Here is a 13,921-nt window from a genome sequence, read left to right as displayed (position 1 = left end):
AGTTAATTTACCTATACTGTTATGTATTTTGCAAAATTTTAGTCATTATGGAAAAGTTTCCTGTAAAGCTCTTAGACCAAGCAAGATGAACTTCTTTTGTCCACTTCTGATCTGAATTTTCACGGTTTATTCATATGAATTTGTGGAAAAAACTTCCAGAATAGGCAACAGGAAAAGTACCGTCAAAATTAATTACCATGTGGAACTCTGATGATAATTTAGGAAGATATCCCATATCCCAGAAAACCTTAGTTAAGCTGACGTTAAGGTTGAACAGACACAGCACTAACTTTATTGGAAAAAGTTTTAGAAGAGCATTGTTACTTAGACTATATGAAAACTACTGCCCTCCTCCCCCAAAACCCAACCCTTTAAATTTGGAAAGTGTGGGAACCCACAATTAAACTTCAACATGAAAAACAAACTGTGAAACTACAGAAACACAGTTAAGGTTGGCCGGACAATCATTTACTATGCCGTGTGCTCACCCTTCCCTTTTCCTTACTGCTCCCCCCGCTTTTTTTCAAATTAAGGTCTGTCTTTCACTCATTTTTAATTGCTAACCAACGTTCAGAAATCAGTAATATTTAAACAGCTGACCAATTTTGGAAACTGCATTGTACACACACAGTTTTCTCTGAAGAGTGAAAACAAACTAAAGAATACAGAATTTAAACATGTTTAAATGTAACCCACCACCAGTATGTTAACTTTAGCTTTTACCCTGTGAGTACGCTCCAACAGCTAGGACTTTAGAGGCTTGCTTGTACTACGAAGATTTCAGCTATGCAATAGAATTTTTAAAACTGGCTTACATGTTACTTAATGTTTTCCCTTATCTGGTTTATTTATAAAACTTGTGCAAATCTCACTAAAACTGATTTCAGTTATATAATCTAATCTGTGTGTGTACTTACTGCTGAAGTTAAACAAATGAAAAAATTCACATTAGGCCATCAGTTTTAGAGGTTAGCACAAATACAATTAGACCAATTTAAACCTGATATAAGGGATTAGAATCTGCAGCTAATCCAACCCTATTCCTTATTGCATTTATTTGGAAGTTTTTGCCCTTTATAATTTTTGATTCAGGATCTGTTCAATTGCCAGAATAGACATCTTTCTGTGCTTTCTACACACTTAGGAAACAAAATAGGAGTCTCTGTTTCTGTAGAGTCTGACCTAATGCTAGGAGGCTAAGAGCAAGCCATTCCTGTAGGAAGTGCTCTTGGTTTTATTTAACTGTTGCAATCACATTATTACCCAGTAGTAAGGCTGTGTCTACATTTCTTTTGTAAACCAGAAGTAATTTTAGGGCTGTTTAGGCCTTTTTCTACACATTCCCCCAGGAAAGTGACCTTCTCAGTAAGAAACTTGATCTTACAGGTATCAAATGACCTGAAAAGATCTGTCAGCAGTTTGGTCAGGATAACATTAATAACCCAGCCCACAGGAGAATATTATGTACCAAAGCCCGTGTGAATTTGATGAATGTGGACTGCAAAGAAACTGACATACCCCCAACATTGTTCACCAAACAAAAAATGAATGAATTCCAACTAACTACGTCTGCAGAACCATGAGCTGTCAGGTGGGAAGACTCTTCACCAACTTCCTCAAAAAGTTGCAATTCTATATTTAGCACAACAAAAATGCTGTCAGCATCTTCTCACCCTAGTACTGAAACTATTCAAACATGTATGAAATTTGTTCTTTTATGTTCTTTTATCATATCCAAGTAGGCTACCACAGCAGCTACAAGTACAGCACCATTAAAACATATCAAGGAATCTATATTCCAGTACATATATACAGGATATTGAACTGAAAAACAACTACACACAGCGCTTTGAAACAGTCTGAAGAACTTAAATTTGACACATAGTTTACAGCTCTGGAAAAAGGAATTTTGTTTTACTGTAATCAGCACTTTTATTTGAAATATAAGTCACACCTAAATATATACTCATAATCATAAGTCACCTCAAAACCCTATGTATTTAGGATTTACAATGCCCTATCATTAGTTGTTCTAAGCTGATAAAAGACTAATGGAATGCCGAGTCAGCAATTCAACCAATACGAGCTACATGTTCAACCAATACGAGTTAAGGTTGCTATATGAGCAATGTCCTGTACAAAAACCTCCTGCATAAAACTGCCATAGAACATACCAGTTTCTAAAAACGAGGCTATGTTGTACAAATAACTATAGACCTATAACTAAGAAAACTATCTGATGCTGAAACATTGAGCTTCGAAGAAAAATCTTCAAGATCCATCAAAGCCTCGCATATCTTTTACCTTCTCAGCATGGATCAGAATACGCTTTTTTGATGTGAATGGGAATTTTTTTTAAACATTAATTGCCCTATATATGTCAGCAGTGCAGGCTTGGTAGTCTTCAAAAAAATACCTGGAAGTGTCACAACCTATAGTATACTTTTTAGTAGGAATGAACAGAGTATTTTCTCTAACGGGAAGTTACTGCAGGGAAGAAAAAGAGTTTTTGCTCTATCCCCACCTTATGGCTAGAAAAAGAATTTTCCTATTACAGCATACGTATTTCTGAATTTTTTTCCTTTATTGTATCACTATAGCCGGAAAATATTTACTATTTGTATTATGCAACTTAAGATTCTTTTTTAGCAACGATGCACTCCTCCACATACAAGCACAACGAAACTCCAAAGCATAAATGTCCTCTCTAGCACCTGTGTTGATTTTTGGAATCAAAACAGCAGACTTAATGATCCAACATAACTTTAGATTCAAACAGAACAGTGATTACTTGGGCCCTGGCCCACAAAATTATACAAGCTCATATATTCCTGTTGACTCCGTTAGGAATTAAACAGCTAGATCTCTCCATAGATCTAACCTTCACTGATACACCATTCTTAATATTCACACTTTTTAATAGTTTTAAACCTAATAATCAGGTGATTTATACCACTCAGAAAATATAAAACTTACATGCCCTACAAATTAAAACAAAAGTATGCATGAATCTAGTTTTAAAGCTTTCACAACTATCTTCTCTCTTCGCTTATCTTGCAAGCAAAATGATGCGACCATGAAAGCCAGAATAGTGCATACTCCTCACGGGAGGACTTACTCAAGTTGGCAAACAGCAGATCCTCTTTCATTAGTCACTCCATACATGAGAGGAAACAAAACCAGCAGCAGCAGCACCCCACAAGGGAAAACACTCTCTTCCCTCATAGTCACCTCCTTATCAATAAACATTTTTCTTCTTCTTTTAGTGCCTTAATCACTCTCTGGCACAGGGACTAACGTCAGCTACATGAAAAGCTGAAAACCAAGGCAAGCACCACCAGAAGTACTTTTGCCAAATTCTTCTATTTCTTCATTTTGACTTTTCCCTCTTTCATTGATGGCCATAGTGAAAGGGCGGGGTAGGATGTGAAACAAGAACACTGGGAAAGCTGCAAAGAGAAGAAAGAGAATGGAAAAACTGGATAATGTCTTAGTGTGCCTTTAATGTTTTAGGCCTTCTATCCTGCTTTCCTGAAGAAATGAAGAGTCAAAATTTTATTGTCTGAGCACCTCTCCTTCCCAAAATCTCTTGAATCTTTCCTTTAAAACCAGAGGAAATTCAATAGTGAGTCAGTAGTCTCAATGGTTTCTGAACACTAAATTTCTCAAGGTTTCATGAAAACAGTCAAGTGGAAGAGACACCTTATTAATGCATCAGCGTGACTCTTTCCTCAATAACCCTTGCCTTTTTCCTCCTAAGAGTAGAGAATCAACACAGGATTTCAAATAAGAGGACCCAGCTTCATTGGCCTTCTACCACAGATCTAGTTTAAAAAGACATTTTTCTAGAACTACGTGCTTTGATGTTTCGTTGTTAAATGGAAATTCAATAACAGGAAACAGATTATTAGTATATCGTCCAAGGTTATATTAACTAGAAGTGTTCATGGGTATTTAGACAACACTGCTGTAAGGAGTTTTGATTTTAAAAATCCAGTGAGGAGTACTGGGTAGAGAAGAGACCATGTGTATATACATGAAGGAGTACAGAAGAGCTCCCAAATATGAATATAATTAACCTTACGGTGAGCATTCAAGAAGATACTAGAAAAAACATAATAGCATCGTATATTTCTGAATGCTCAACCACACTACATCAACCATATTAATTTTCAGTAAGCATTTATTTAAAGTTTAAGAGAGAAACCTCAATACCTGCCAAGCTATTCAGGTCTTCTGAATACCTGCCTGCTTCAGCTATTATGAAACGTTCACAAAGTACTGGCAATCTAGTGACAGGGCACATTCTGACTCAAACTTCTCAGGGCTTATAGAAAAAAGTCCCTCTCCTATTAAAAAAAGGCACCTTCTTATACAGTGTTTTTGGCCTGTATTCATGGTTAAAATATTAAAAAAGTACACTGGTGGCTGGTTTTAACCCTTTCTTGCCCCCCTTCCCCAATGGTAACTGATCATCGATCTACTACATGAGAATGAGAACATTCCACTAAGCTCAGAGTGGATCTTGCTCCTAGGCAAATCAAAAAAGAAAAAGTTAAAGTGGCTATCAAAACAAGTTCCAAAAGAAGCTACAGCACTCAAACAACTGTACAATGAGGAAAGGTATGTGGTTATACAGACTGTAAGAAAATATTTCAGGGAAAAATTAAGAGAAAACATCTCTAACAAAGGAAAATCTAGTGTTGCAATAAAATTGTTAAATCACAGAAAGTAATTACAAAGAAAAATATAAATACCAGTCAGATCTCCCTTATTCCTGAGAATGTACTTCAGATTATTAAGTCCAAATATCCTCTACACATGTATGTTCTCAGCTTTCTTTGTGGATTCCAAGAGAGTAAGAGAAGAAAATGCAGAATAAGGAATCTAGTCAACCTTACAAGCAGCAGACTGAACTAAGCCCTATGACTCAAGTAAAGCAGAAGAGTCATCCTTCCTTTCTGCATACTGTAAAAGGAAGGCTTTTCACAGGTTGTACAGGATTTTAAGTACGTGCACATGATACAAAATTTGAAGTACTGGCATTGCTCCAGTTTCCTTAGACTACAAAAATATTTATAAAATGCAATTCTTTTTTTGCTGAATTTCTAGAATATACTCAGTAACGTGTTAAACAAAATTAGACTACTCAATACATAATGTTTTTTAAAAATTCTTTATTTTCAAAATAGCTCACTGTGCATATGATCAGCTACCACGTTCCACAAAACTGTATTATCAGCTCAAACTGTGAGATTCAACTATATCTTTATTAAACGATTTATTAAGCAAAGTGTTCAGCAACTGCTTAAAAATATCAGATTAGGAAGAGAATATTATTTTAATTTAAAAAGATACTTTTATATAATGTACATTTCCAGATTTCTGACAAGTTAGGATGACACTCAAAAGGAGGGAGGAAGTAGCTTGGGACTCATGCCAACTTATCTTCACTATTTGTACAGGATCTAACTTCAAAAACATCAGCTGTGCCAGATCCTTTCTTTTCCATAACGTGCATCTGTCCACACCAACTGAATTAGAGACCACCAACTTGTCTCATATACCTCATCAAACAATAGGCCAGCTTAACAGTTCAAAGCATGATTTAGAAATACAAAATATGTATTCTTTCCCCAGAACACAGAAGCTTTAGCTTGGTTCTCAAAAGTAATTTTAAAAATATTAAGACATTTATAAATAAATTGAAGCCAAGATATTTAACACACTAGTTTCCGCAGCAATTGTTGTAAAAGCCAGGATTTTGTTTAGCTAGTAAATCTGCTTTGAACTGCATAATCTATAATGGATTTAGTGAAATCTGCATTTTTATTACTGTTCTCCTTTAAAAGTTTCACACTTCTAATAACACATAACATATCATACCTGAAGAGTGACTATGGTATAGGCATTCCTCCATTATTATGGAAGAAATAAGATACATCAAAAGTCTTAAATGACAAGTGACACACATTTTAAAATTATGCATGTAGTGTATGAAAATATACATTGTAAGATTCTTAATTTTTTTTTTTTTAAGAAACAGCAAGATACTCAGAGTCAGGAGATAGATATCAATAAAGCTAAATACTTCCACAAGTGCAAAAGCTGGCTCACAGGATCTCACGTCAGTAAGAAAACACAGAAAAACATGCTTTGAAATTCCAGTGGTCTGTTTTCTAGCCTCTGCTTTTCTTTAAAATAACCTGCAAAAAGAAAAAAGTATATTTATCACTGCTTTTATCACTACAATGCAGGCAGCAGTAAGAGATCCAAAACGCTAGGCTACTCAGAACAAAGGTTCACCTAGCCAAACAATCTGTTTGCAAGAGTAGAGTCACCAAGGGTAAAAATCTAGGGAAAAGTTTAGAAATAAAGCAAAAGCATACAGAAAAACACCATAGCAGAAAGTTTTGGGTTTTTTTTAATAAGAACATTCATAACCAAGAATTCTGTAAAATAAAAGGCTTATTTTAAAAATCAATGCTGAGAAATGGCAATAGCACTCTCAAGCCCTTAGCAGATTCCTTGAAGCTCTTGCCCTGTTAGGCCTAGACAAAAAGAAAAAAAATAAGATTTGCAATTATACAGCTACTATGCTAAATTTTTGTTTGTAATGCCTTCTTTCTTTCTATATCAAGAGTGCCCAGACCCTTGGAAGGACATTTTTTGGTTTGGAGTTTAAGTTGAAAAATGAACTTCAAAGCCCAAGTGGGACCATTTAAGTGTTAACATTATTAAAATACAGGCAGTTTTTCCTTTCTTCTCATCTTAAAAAAAAATAAATGGAGCACAAAAATGTTCAAATAATGTTAAGCTTGCAGTTAAAAAGAAATTACAAATGCGTAAGATTCCAACTGTAACATTCACTTGGCTACCCTATGCATCCTGTATATATTTCTGTTACTATAGTAATAGAAAGTATCAAACTAAACATTTCACCAGAGAAAAAAAAATACTGAAGATAAACAGAAGCCACAAGACCCAAATATCAGATAACACCGAGTTTTATTCTTCCAATTTGCCCAGCAGTAGCAGGTGATTGAACAGATAACTCAACAAATTAAAAGAGACTGAGTTCCTACATGAAACCTAGGTAAAGCAGACATACCCTAGTGAGTGAAATGAACTATGGAATACAAAAGGATTTCTGTCAGACTTTGACACTACTCTAATTCTTTCTAGAGAGAGAAAGCTGCATAACACCTTTCTCTTTCCCTTCTTTTGCATGTACACAAAACTTACTATGCTCTATAATGCAGAGGATTCCTCCTTCATAGATATTCATACAGCAATTTTTGTTATGCTGAACTACCCATATAGCAATCCACAGTTTAATCCTCCCTTAGTGCTTCCCTTGCCGAACACATCACACAAAGTATCTGTTTGTTCAAGTAGTATCCACACAATGCAGCGAGAATCGACTTCAAACATCTTTCAGACTAAGCAGGTAAGAACTGAAGGTGTAAGAAAGATATTTGAACCTCTTTGAACTATTTCTCACTTGTTCCATAAAACTTCATTTATATTACTGAAGTTAAGACAGCATGCTTCCTTGATATAGTATCATCTGAAATAAAGATCCTCCAACTTTGGAATTTGCTCCTGTTCCCTGGGCTTTCAGCCCAGGGATGCTTGCTGGTAGACTACTGTGTAGACTTACCCGCATATTGAAACTATGAATTTAAACATGGAATAATCAAGAAAAATAGGCCTATATTTAATAGGGCAAGGAGAGTTAATCCGATGTCTTGGTAACAGTGAATTATACCAATGATAGATTAAAGAACATTATGTTTCTGCAGGTTTTGGATTATAAATAAAAACATATCAACACTAACACAGAAAACTTTTGTATATGCTGCCATAATACATTTTACATTAAACAAAAAAGAAAAATATTAAAAATGCTTTATTACCTTTGCTGCAGCTATAGTGTGTTCAGGTTTAATTATTTTACTTTTGTTCTCAAAAGCATTTGTCCTGGCTTCTTCTGCTAGCCGATGGAGAAACAGTAAGAAGTTCAAATGCACCTTTAAGAGAGAAGAAGGAAAAAAAAAAAAAAGAAGAAGGATTCAAACTGTTTAAGCACAGTCTGGTTTTTTAAAGGTTCATTGTTTGAGACAGAAGATTCGCATATTGGACTGCTTTCAAATTCTTGAAAGGTGTTCTCAGGAAAACAAAGTACCACTCAGTTCAAGTCTTAATAAATTCCCAAGACATTCCTTACTGCAAGACTCTTGTAAATATAGTTTAAATTTAGTGTATTTAAAAGTGCTCTAGAAATGATCATACAAATAACAACTGATCTAACAGAAATCAAAGCTGATTTTTATTAGCAGTTGTTTATAATAAAATATATCAGAGAATAAGAAGGAGCGTTTTTGCTTACTAGTAAACATAGTCAGCTTTCAGTGACTACAACAGCCAGACTTTTAATGAACAGCAAATGCATCCCTGCCTTATCACCAAATGGACCACAGACAAGTTCAAGGACTTCTGCCCTTTCCAGTGCAAAGGAGCATTGACATTAATTTCTCCAGAACAAGAAATTCTCCAGTGTCGGGAGGTTTCCATCCATTTTTTCCCAGCTCATCACTTAACCTTTTTACATGAAAAGAACTGGTAGGGCAGTATTCCGTTCAAGACAGAATCTGCTCTGCTAGTACAGAAGCAGCAAAAATTTCAGCAGACAAGGAACTGCTCCAACTTGGACTAAAAACTGCCAGCCAAAAGCAGCCCTGTGTAATAAGGGACCTATAATACAAACCTGTAGCATTATATGTTTCGTGAACTATTTTAATAGCCCAACATGAAAATTGGTAATTGCACCTTTTGTAAATTAAACTTTCAAACAATATTAACTTTTCTATGTAAAGTGCACAAAAATACTTTTTCAATCAAGAGCTCAGAAAAATATTACTGAAATATATGAAAATTTAATTTAGATTAATTAGGCGATATACTTATTCTGCCATACCTGATCTGCAAAGCCTAGAAAGATACAAGTTACAAGTTAGAGTTTATAGGAAATACTTCGGGAGTGGGTTTGCAGCAGAAAGAATCTGTTAGAGGACAGGCATTTCAGTGTTCATATGACAAGCAATTTAGGGGTTTTTTTAATCTCCTGAACTAAATGAAGCCAGTGTGCAATGGATAAATTTACATAATATTTGGCATCATTTGGAAGCATCTACTACACAAAAAGCAGATGTTCTTGCAGATATATTTAGCAAAATATCAAAGCTGGTTTTAAACCAGTCTTCAGTTACTCACACAGAAATAATCTCCGACAGAATCAAGCAGTGGCCCTAAAATAGTGTCCAACATTAGAACTGTCATTATTAGACTTATCAACATGGAGATTAGATTTCTGGAAACAACCTGGGTGAGAAGAGGGAGGTAGAATAAAAGCTTCCATACTTGCAAGTGCTCCTGCTGAGATACCTAAAGGCAAAAGTGTTAATTTTAGAACTGCCTCTAAAAACTGCATCTTCTCTCAGAATCACTGTACCTTTATTTTCCTATTTTCAAAGTGAATTGCTGCATGTGGAGAAGCTTCCCCTGAACTCCTATAGATTTAAACATAGTCACGTAACTAAAACCAGAACATTCCACAATAGAGCACACATGTTAATAAATATTCCAGATTATTCAAGGCAATTGAGAAAGGCTAATGAAAGGCAGAATGACTGAATACCGTGAATGGGACAGTTACTGACAAGTACCTAAGTGATGCCACATTTGTTTAAAGACATTGCTTTACTACATATTAGATTATTGTCCCTCTGCATAAAATTTAAAAACAGTTTTGAACTACTCGTGAAAACCACCTTACACAACAGAATGCTTATTTCCCATAAAAGAAAGGTTGTAAAGTTTTAAGGATGTATGTAAAACTCACAACACTGCTTGCAGAGCAACTTCTACACACCTGTTCAACAGAAGTAATGAATAGTAGTGACAAGCTCTGTAATTTTGTTTTGCTGCAGAACAATTCTTTAGCCTGACATTTTGCTTTCAATGTACACTTATTCATCATTCTACGCCAATAACGGAGAAAAAAAGGGGTCATTCAATGCAATACTTTAAGCTTTTTCTGCCACGTAAATACGAAGTGCCCTTCTGGCATAAAACAAGTAGCTGAGTTCCTGCTTTTCTTCTACTATTTCAAGCTAGAACAAAGTTTGCAGCTTTTTCTTCTCAGACCATTGGGGAGGGTGGGGGGAATATCTGAACTTCAGTACTAAAATCTTTACCTCTTATTTTCAAAAAGGTAAATAATTGAGTTCTAAGAGCATTGGAAAAACCTTAAACACTATTCCTATCTCTTCACTTAAAGATATTACCACATTCCTTCAAAAAAACCAGCTTCTTGAGAAAGTTTTATGAAATTTGTTAGCTATACCATGCACAGAGAAAGATGTTAACACTTAGGAAATAGGTTCTGACAAAGCTTCAAATTTCAAAAAAAGACTTGATAAAAAGAACCTGAAAAGTGCAGAAGAAACTCCATTCAAATATTTAACAAAATTGCCTGCATTCTTATGTCTTTCAAACTTGTTAGTAATGATCATGTAATAAGACATCGGTTTATCAAGGGAAAATAATCAGGAAAATCAGGGTCAGGAAAAGGAAAACAATCTGATTACATCATAAGCCAGGTAGGCAGACTTCCTCACTGGACTGGCTAAGTACCACAGTAGATTCAAACATAAAGCACAGATCATTCAGGAAGATAGTCCAGAAACTGAACTACCCAATTCTCATATTTCCCTGCAGAAGACACAAGCACTCTGCTCAAAATGTATATGGTTTCATCTTGTTAAGACAGCTACTATATAAATTTCTAAAGTATGCAACCTAATCATTCTTACAAGTTTTGTAGGGAACAAGAGACACTAAAAAAACATACTCTCAAAATACGGGACTAACCCCCCCCCCCCTTTTTTTTTTTAAATAAAGCAAAACTCCAGCTGTGTTGATTATTTATTCATAGAAATAAAGAGCTAAAGAGCTGTTAGCCACGTGCCTGGTTGAAGAACATAATGGACAGTCACCACCTCTGGACATTCCTTTTAAGAGGTAAAATAAAAAAGCCAAGCCTCCTAACACTAAAGGCCATTTAATTTGACATCACCAGAAGAGACAATCTAAGCTTCCACCACATTATGAAAACTCATTCTCACCTCATCCTTTGCGTTGGAATGAGTATTTGCATAGCTATATTTTAAGCTAGATCAGATTGTTGTTGTTTATTAGTTTCAGTCAATGCAATTCACTGATTGTCTTTGTAGCCCACAGAACAATAGTGCCAGGACAAGGAAGAGATGGGAACCAATGGACAAGATTGGGAGGGATGTCCCACTTTTCAGACAGCTACACTACCTTGAAGCCAAATTAACATGACCATGGAAACAGGCCAACTCTTACTAATGACTACAAAAAATTGTATTAGTGATTGTGTAAGTTTGATTAGTTGACTACTGCATTTCACTGAGTAAACTTTGAGTGGTCTGAGCATGAGTAGCAAGGGGCCAGTCCTTAGTCCATAAAATACTCCAAAGATAGCAAAAGCACCAGGAAGAGATCATATTTTTATTAGACCAATTAGAAGAATATGTACTGTTTACATTCAAATGTAAATCCTCTCGTGTAAGTACCATATTCATTCATATTAACCTCATTATATTTTTTTTTATGTTGTCTATTTACATTTAGCTTCGTATATCCAGATGCCAGCCTTCAAGATGCTGCAAGACACAACTTTTACACACGTATGAAACATCGACTTACAATTCAAGTCAGGGACCATACCGGTATACGGTATGCATTAACGCTCTGAGAATCACACACATTTGAAAACAAGAGGGCATGACAGTCAAGTGAGTTAAGCCTATTAAGTGACTTCAAAGAATATTTTTTTTTGCACAGATACTTTTTTTTTCCCAATATGGCAGCTACCACAAGCTCTCTTGAGGTCAGGTTTCCTTGCTGTAGTAGCGTAACTTCTTGGTGAGACAAACCCTTCCTGTGCCACAAACCCCTTATTGCAGGTCAGAAGGAATCCAGCTTTGTTAAGCCTCAGTTTTCTGAAACTTGTTCGATATGGCTGTTATCCCTACCCCTTTATGGCAGGTGTTTTTAAACCATGAACAGGATCCCAACAGCTTATTCTCCTGATTAGATTACTAACAAAACTTGTCATTCCGTAGTTTTGGACAGAGACTCCTTAGATGGCCTTCTACAAAAATATGATCATTCAAGATGCCTTAACAGCTTAGCAACTCATTAATCACAATTCAGTTGATTGATGTCTGTATACCCAAATTATTCTACATAACCAACAAACATCTGCACGTTACAGCCACATAATCCAAATTCTTATTTCTCAGCCCACCTACATTAAACTCTTCTAACAGCAGTGTGTACATGTAGTGACACAATATTTATGCATTAGCCTGTCCCTGAATACCCAAACTCACTGTCAGAAACCTACAATACAGTAGCCACCAGCAAAGCAGAAAGCTGCAATCGCTACTTATTAGTATTTTATTAGACTAACCAATCACCTATCTCCCCACAAACTTTGCCTCCCCTCTGCCTGTAGGTCACTGCAGAAACACCGTTAGTAGTAACTTGACATCCCATTACACCCAGCAACTCCAAAGTGCTCCAGTACACACAATCCATAGGTCCACGTCTTTCAAGCCATAAAACATTTAGAGACCAAATGTCCCTATTTAGGGACACCTGCTCCTAGGCAACCAGAATAGCTGCACCTGCCCGCCATGGCCATAAGCACAACTGCTCCTGGCCCTGCGCTACGACCCCAGGCTCCCCGGGGGAATACTCATGGAGCTGGAGGATTCAGCCCTTGAGCTCACCGCGCTGCCCGAGCGGCTGGAGACCGCAGCCGGCTGCCTGGAGCAGGCGCTGCCCCCCACCTGTGCCCGGAGAAGGCAAACTGGAGGCTGCCGGGGCCGGCGCTGAGAGGCGGAGCGGCCCGCACCCAGCTCCAGGCCGCACACCCGGCGCCCGCCCCTCTCCTTCCTCACCAGCAGGTCGGTGTTAGCCGCCAGGCGTAACTGAGGCTTGTGCTTCTTTATTATTTTCCGCAAAGTGCTGCGGGGCGCCGTGCGCTTCATCTTCTTCCCCCTCCTCCTCCTCCTCTTCCTGAGGCCGCTGTCGCCAAGAACGGGCCCAACGGCTCCCGCCCAACCGCCCTCCGCCGTTCGAATCCGCCGCCCTGGCGCAGGCGCGCGCCCGCCGTGACGCACTTCCCAACGGCCGCGCGCGGTGCCGCCCCGAGGAGCGCGGCGGTGACAGGAGCCCTCGGCGTCCCGCCCCGCTCCCGCCGGGCCGGCCGCTCCCGCCGCACGGCCGCGCCGGTACAGCGTTTCCCTGGACACCGCATGAAGTCGTGGTGATTCCGGGAGGGCCGAGCGGCCGAGCCGCTGCGGAGGGAGCCGGGAGGGAAAGCGGCGCCGTCCCACCTGCGCCTGCGGCTCCGCGCCTCCGTGCCCTTCCCGGACACCGCCGGCAGCGGTCCCAGCCCGCGGCTCTGCCAAGCCCCTCGGGCGCGCTGGGCCTGGCCCTCGCCCCCAGCCGCTGCCGACGGCGGAGGCTGTCACGTCCCAGCTACAGCGGCTGCCGGCTCAAAAGTCCCGGTCCCGTCTCGGAGGTGGCGTACGTGGGGTGAGAAGAGCTCCCCGAGCTGGTGCTAGATTTAGGAACGGGTCCCAGATGGACACAGAATCACAGAATCGTGTAGGTTGGAAAAGACCTTTAAGACACTGCGACAGTCGTTCCCCTCGCAAGCAACTACGTGTCAAACCACTTCCCTTGTAAGCTGACTGCAACTTTGTTTTAGCTCTGGCTCTAACAAGTTACCCAAACCTCCACCCAGGCCAGGCCTTTT

General features: G+C 38.4%; 1 protein-coding gene across 1 annotated transcript; it reads right to left on the bottom strand.

Moving 5' to 3' along the window:
• Positions 1–5,173: 5,173 nt before the first annotated feature.
• CENPW (centromere protein W) lies at positions 5,174–13,258 on the bottom strand. The gene is made up of 3 exons (XM_072855801.1): positions 13,059–13,258; positions 7,920–8,033; positions 5,174–6,206 (listed from the first exon to the last, which is right to left on the bottom strand). The coding sequence occupies exons 1-3, from the start codon at positions 13,146–13,148 to the stop codon at positions 6,180–6,182; spliced, it is 231 nt and encodes a 76-aa protein (XP_072711902.1). The 5' UTR covers positions 13,149–13,258; the 3' UTR covers positions 5,174–6,179.
• Positions 13,259–13,921: the final 663 nt, after the last annotated feature.

Source organism: Ciconia boyciana, chromosome 3, assembly GCF_034638445.1.
Source record: "Ciconia boyciana chromosome 3, ASM3463844v1, whole genome shotgun sequence".
Lineage (NCBI taxonomy): Eukaryota > Metazoa > Chordata > Aves > Ciconiiformes > Ciconiidae > Ciconia > Ciconia boyciana.
This window is presented reverse-complemented; position numbering and strand designations above follow the sequence as displayed.

Bases quoted from the DNA above. Each gene is read 5' to 3' on its own strand.
- CENPW (XM_072855801.1), bottom strand. From the start codon at position 13,148: ATGAAGCGCACGGCGCCCCGCAGCACTTTGCGGAAAATAATAAAGAAG. The intron at 8,034-13,058 runs GTGAGGAAGGAG...TCTCTCTTAAAG, and splicing joins CGGCTAACACCGACCTGCTG to GTGCATTTGAACTTCTTACT. The intron at 6,207-7,919 runs GTAATAAAGCAT...TTCTTTTTGCAG, and splicing joins ACACTATAGCTGCAGCAAAG to GTTATTTTAAAGAAAAGCAG.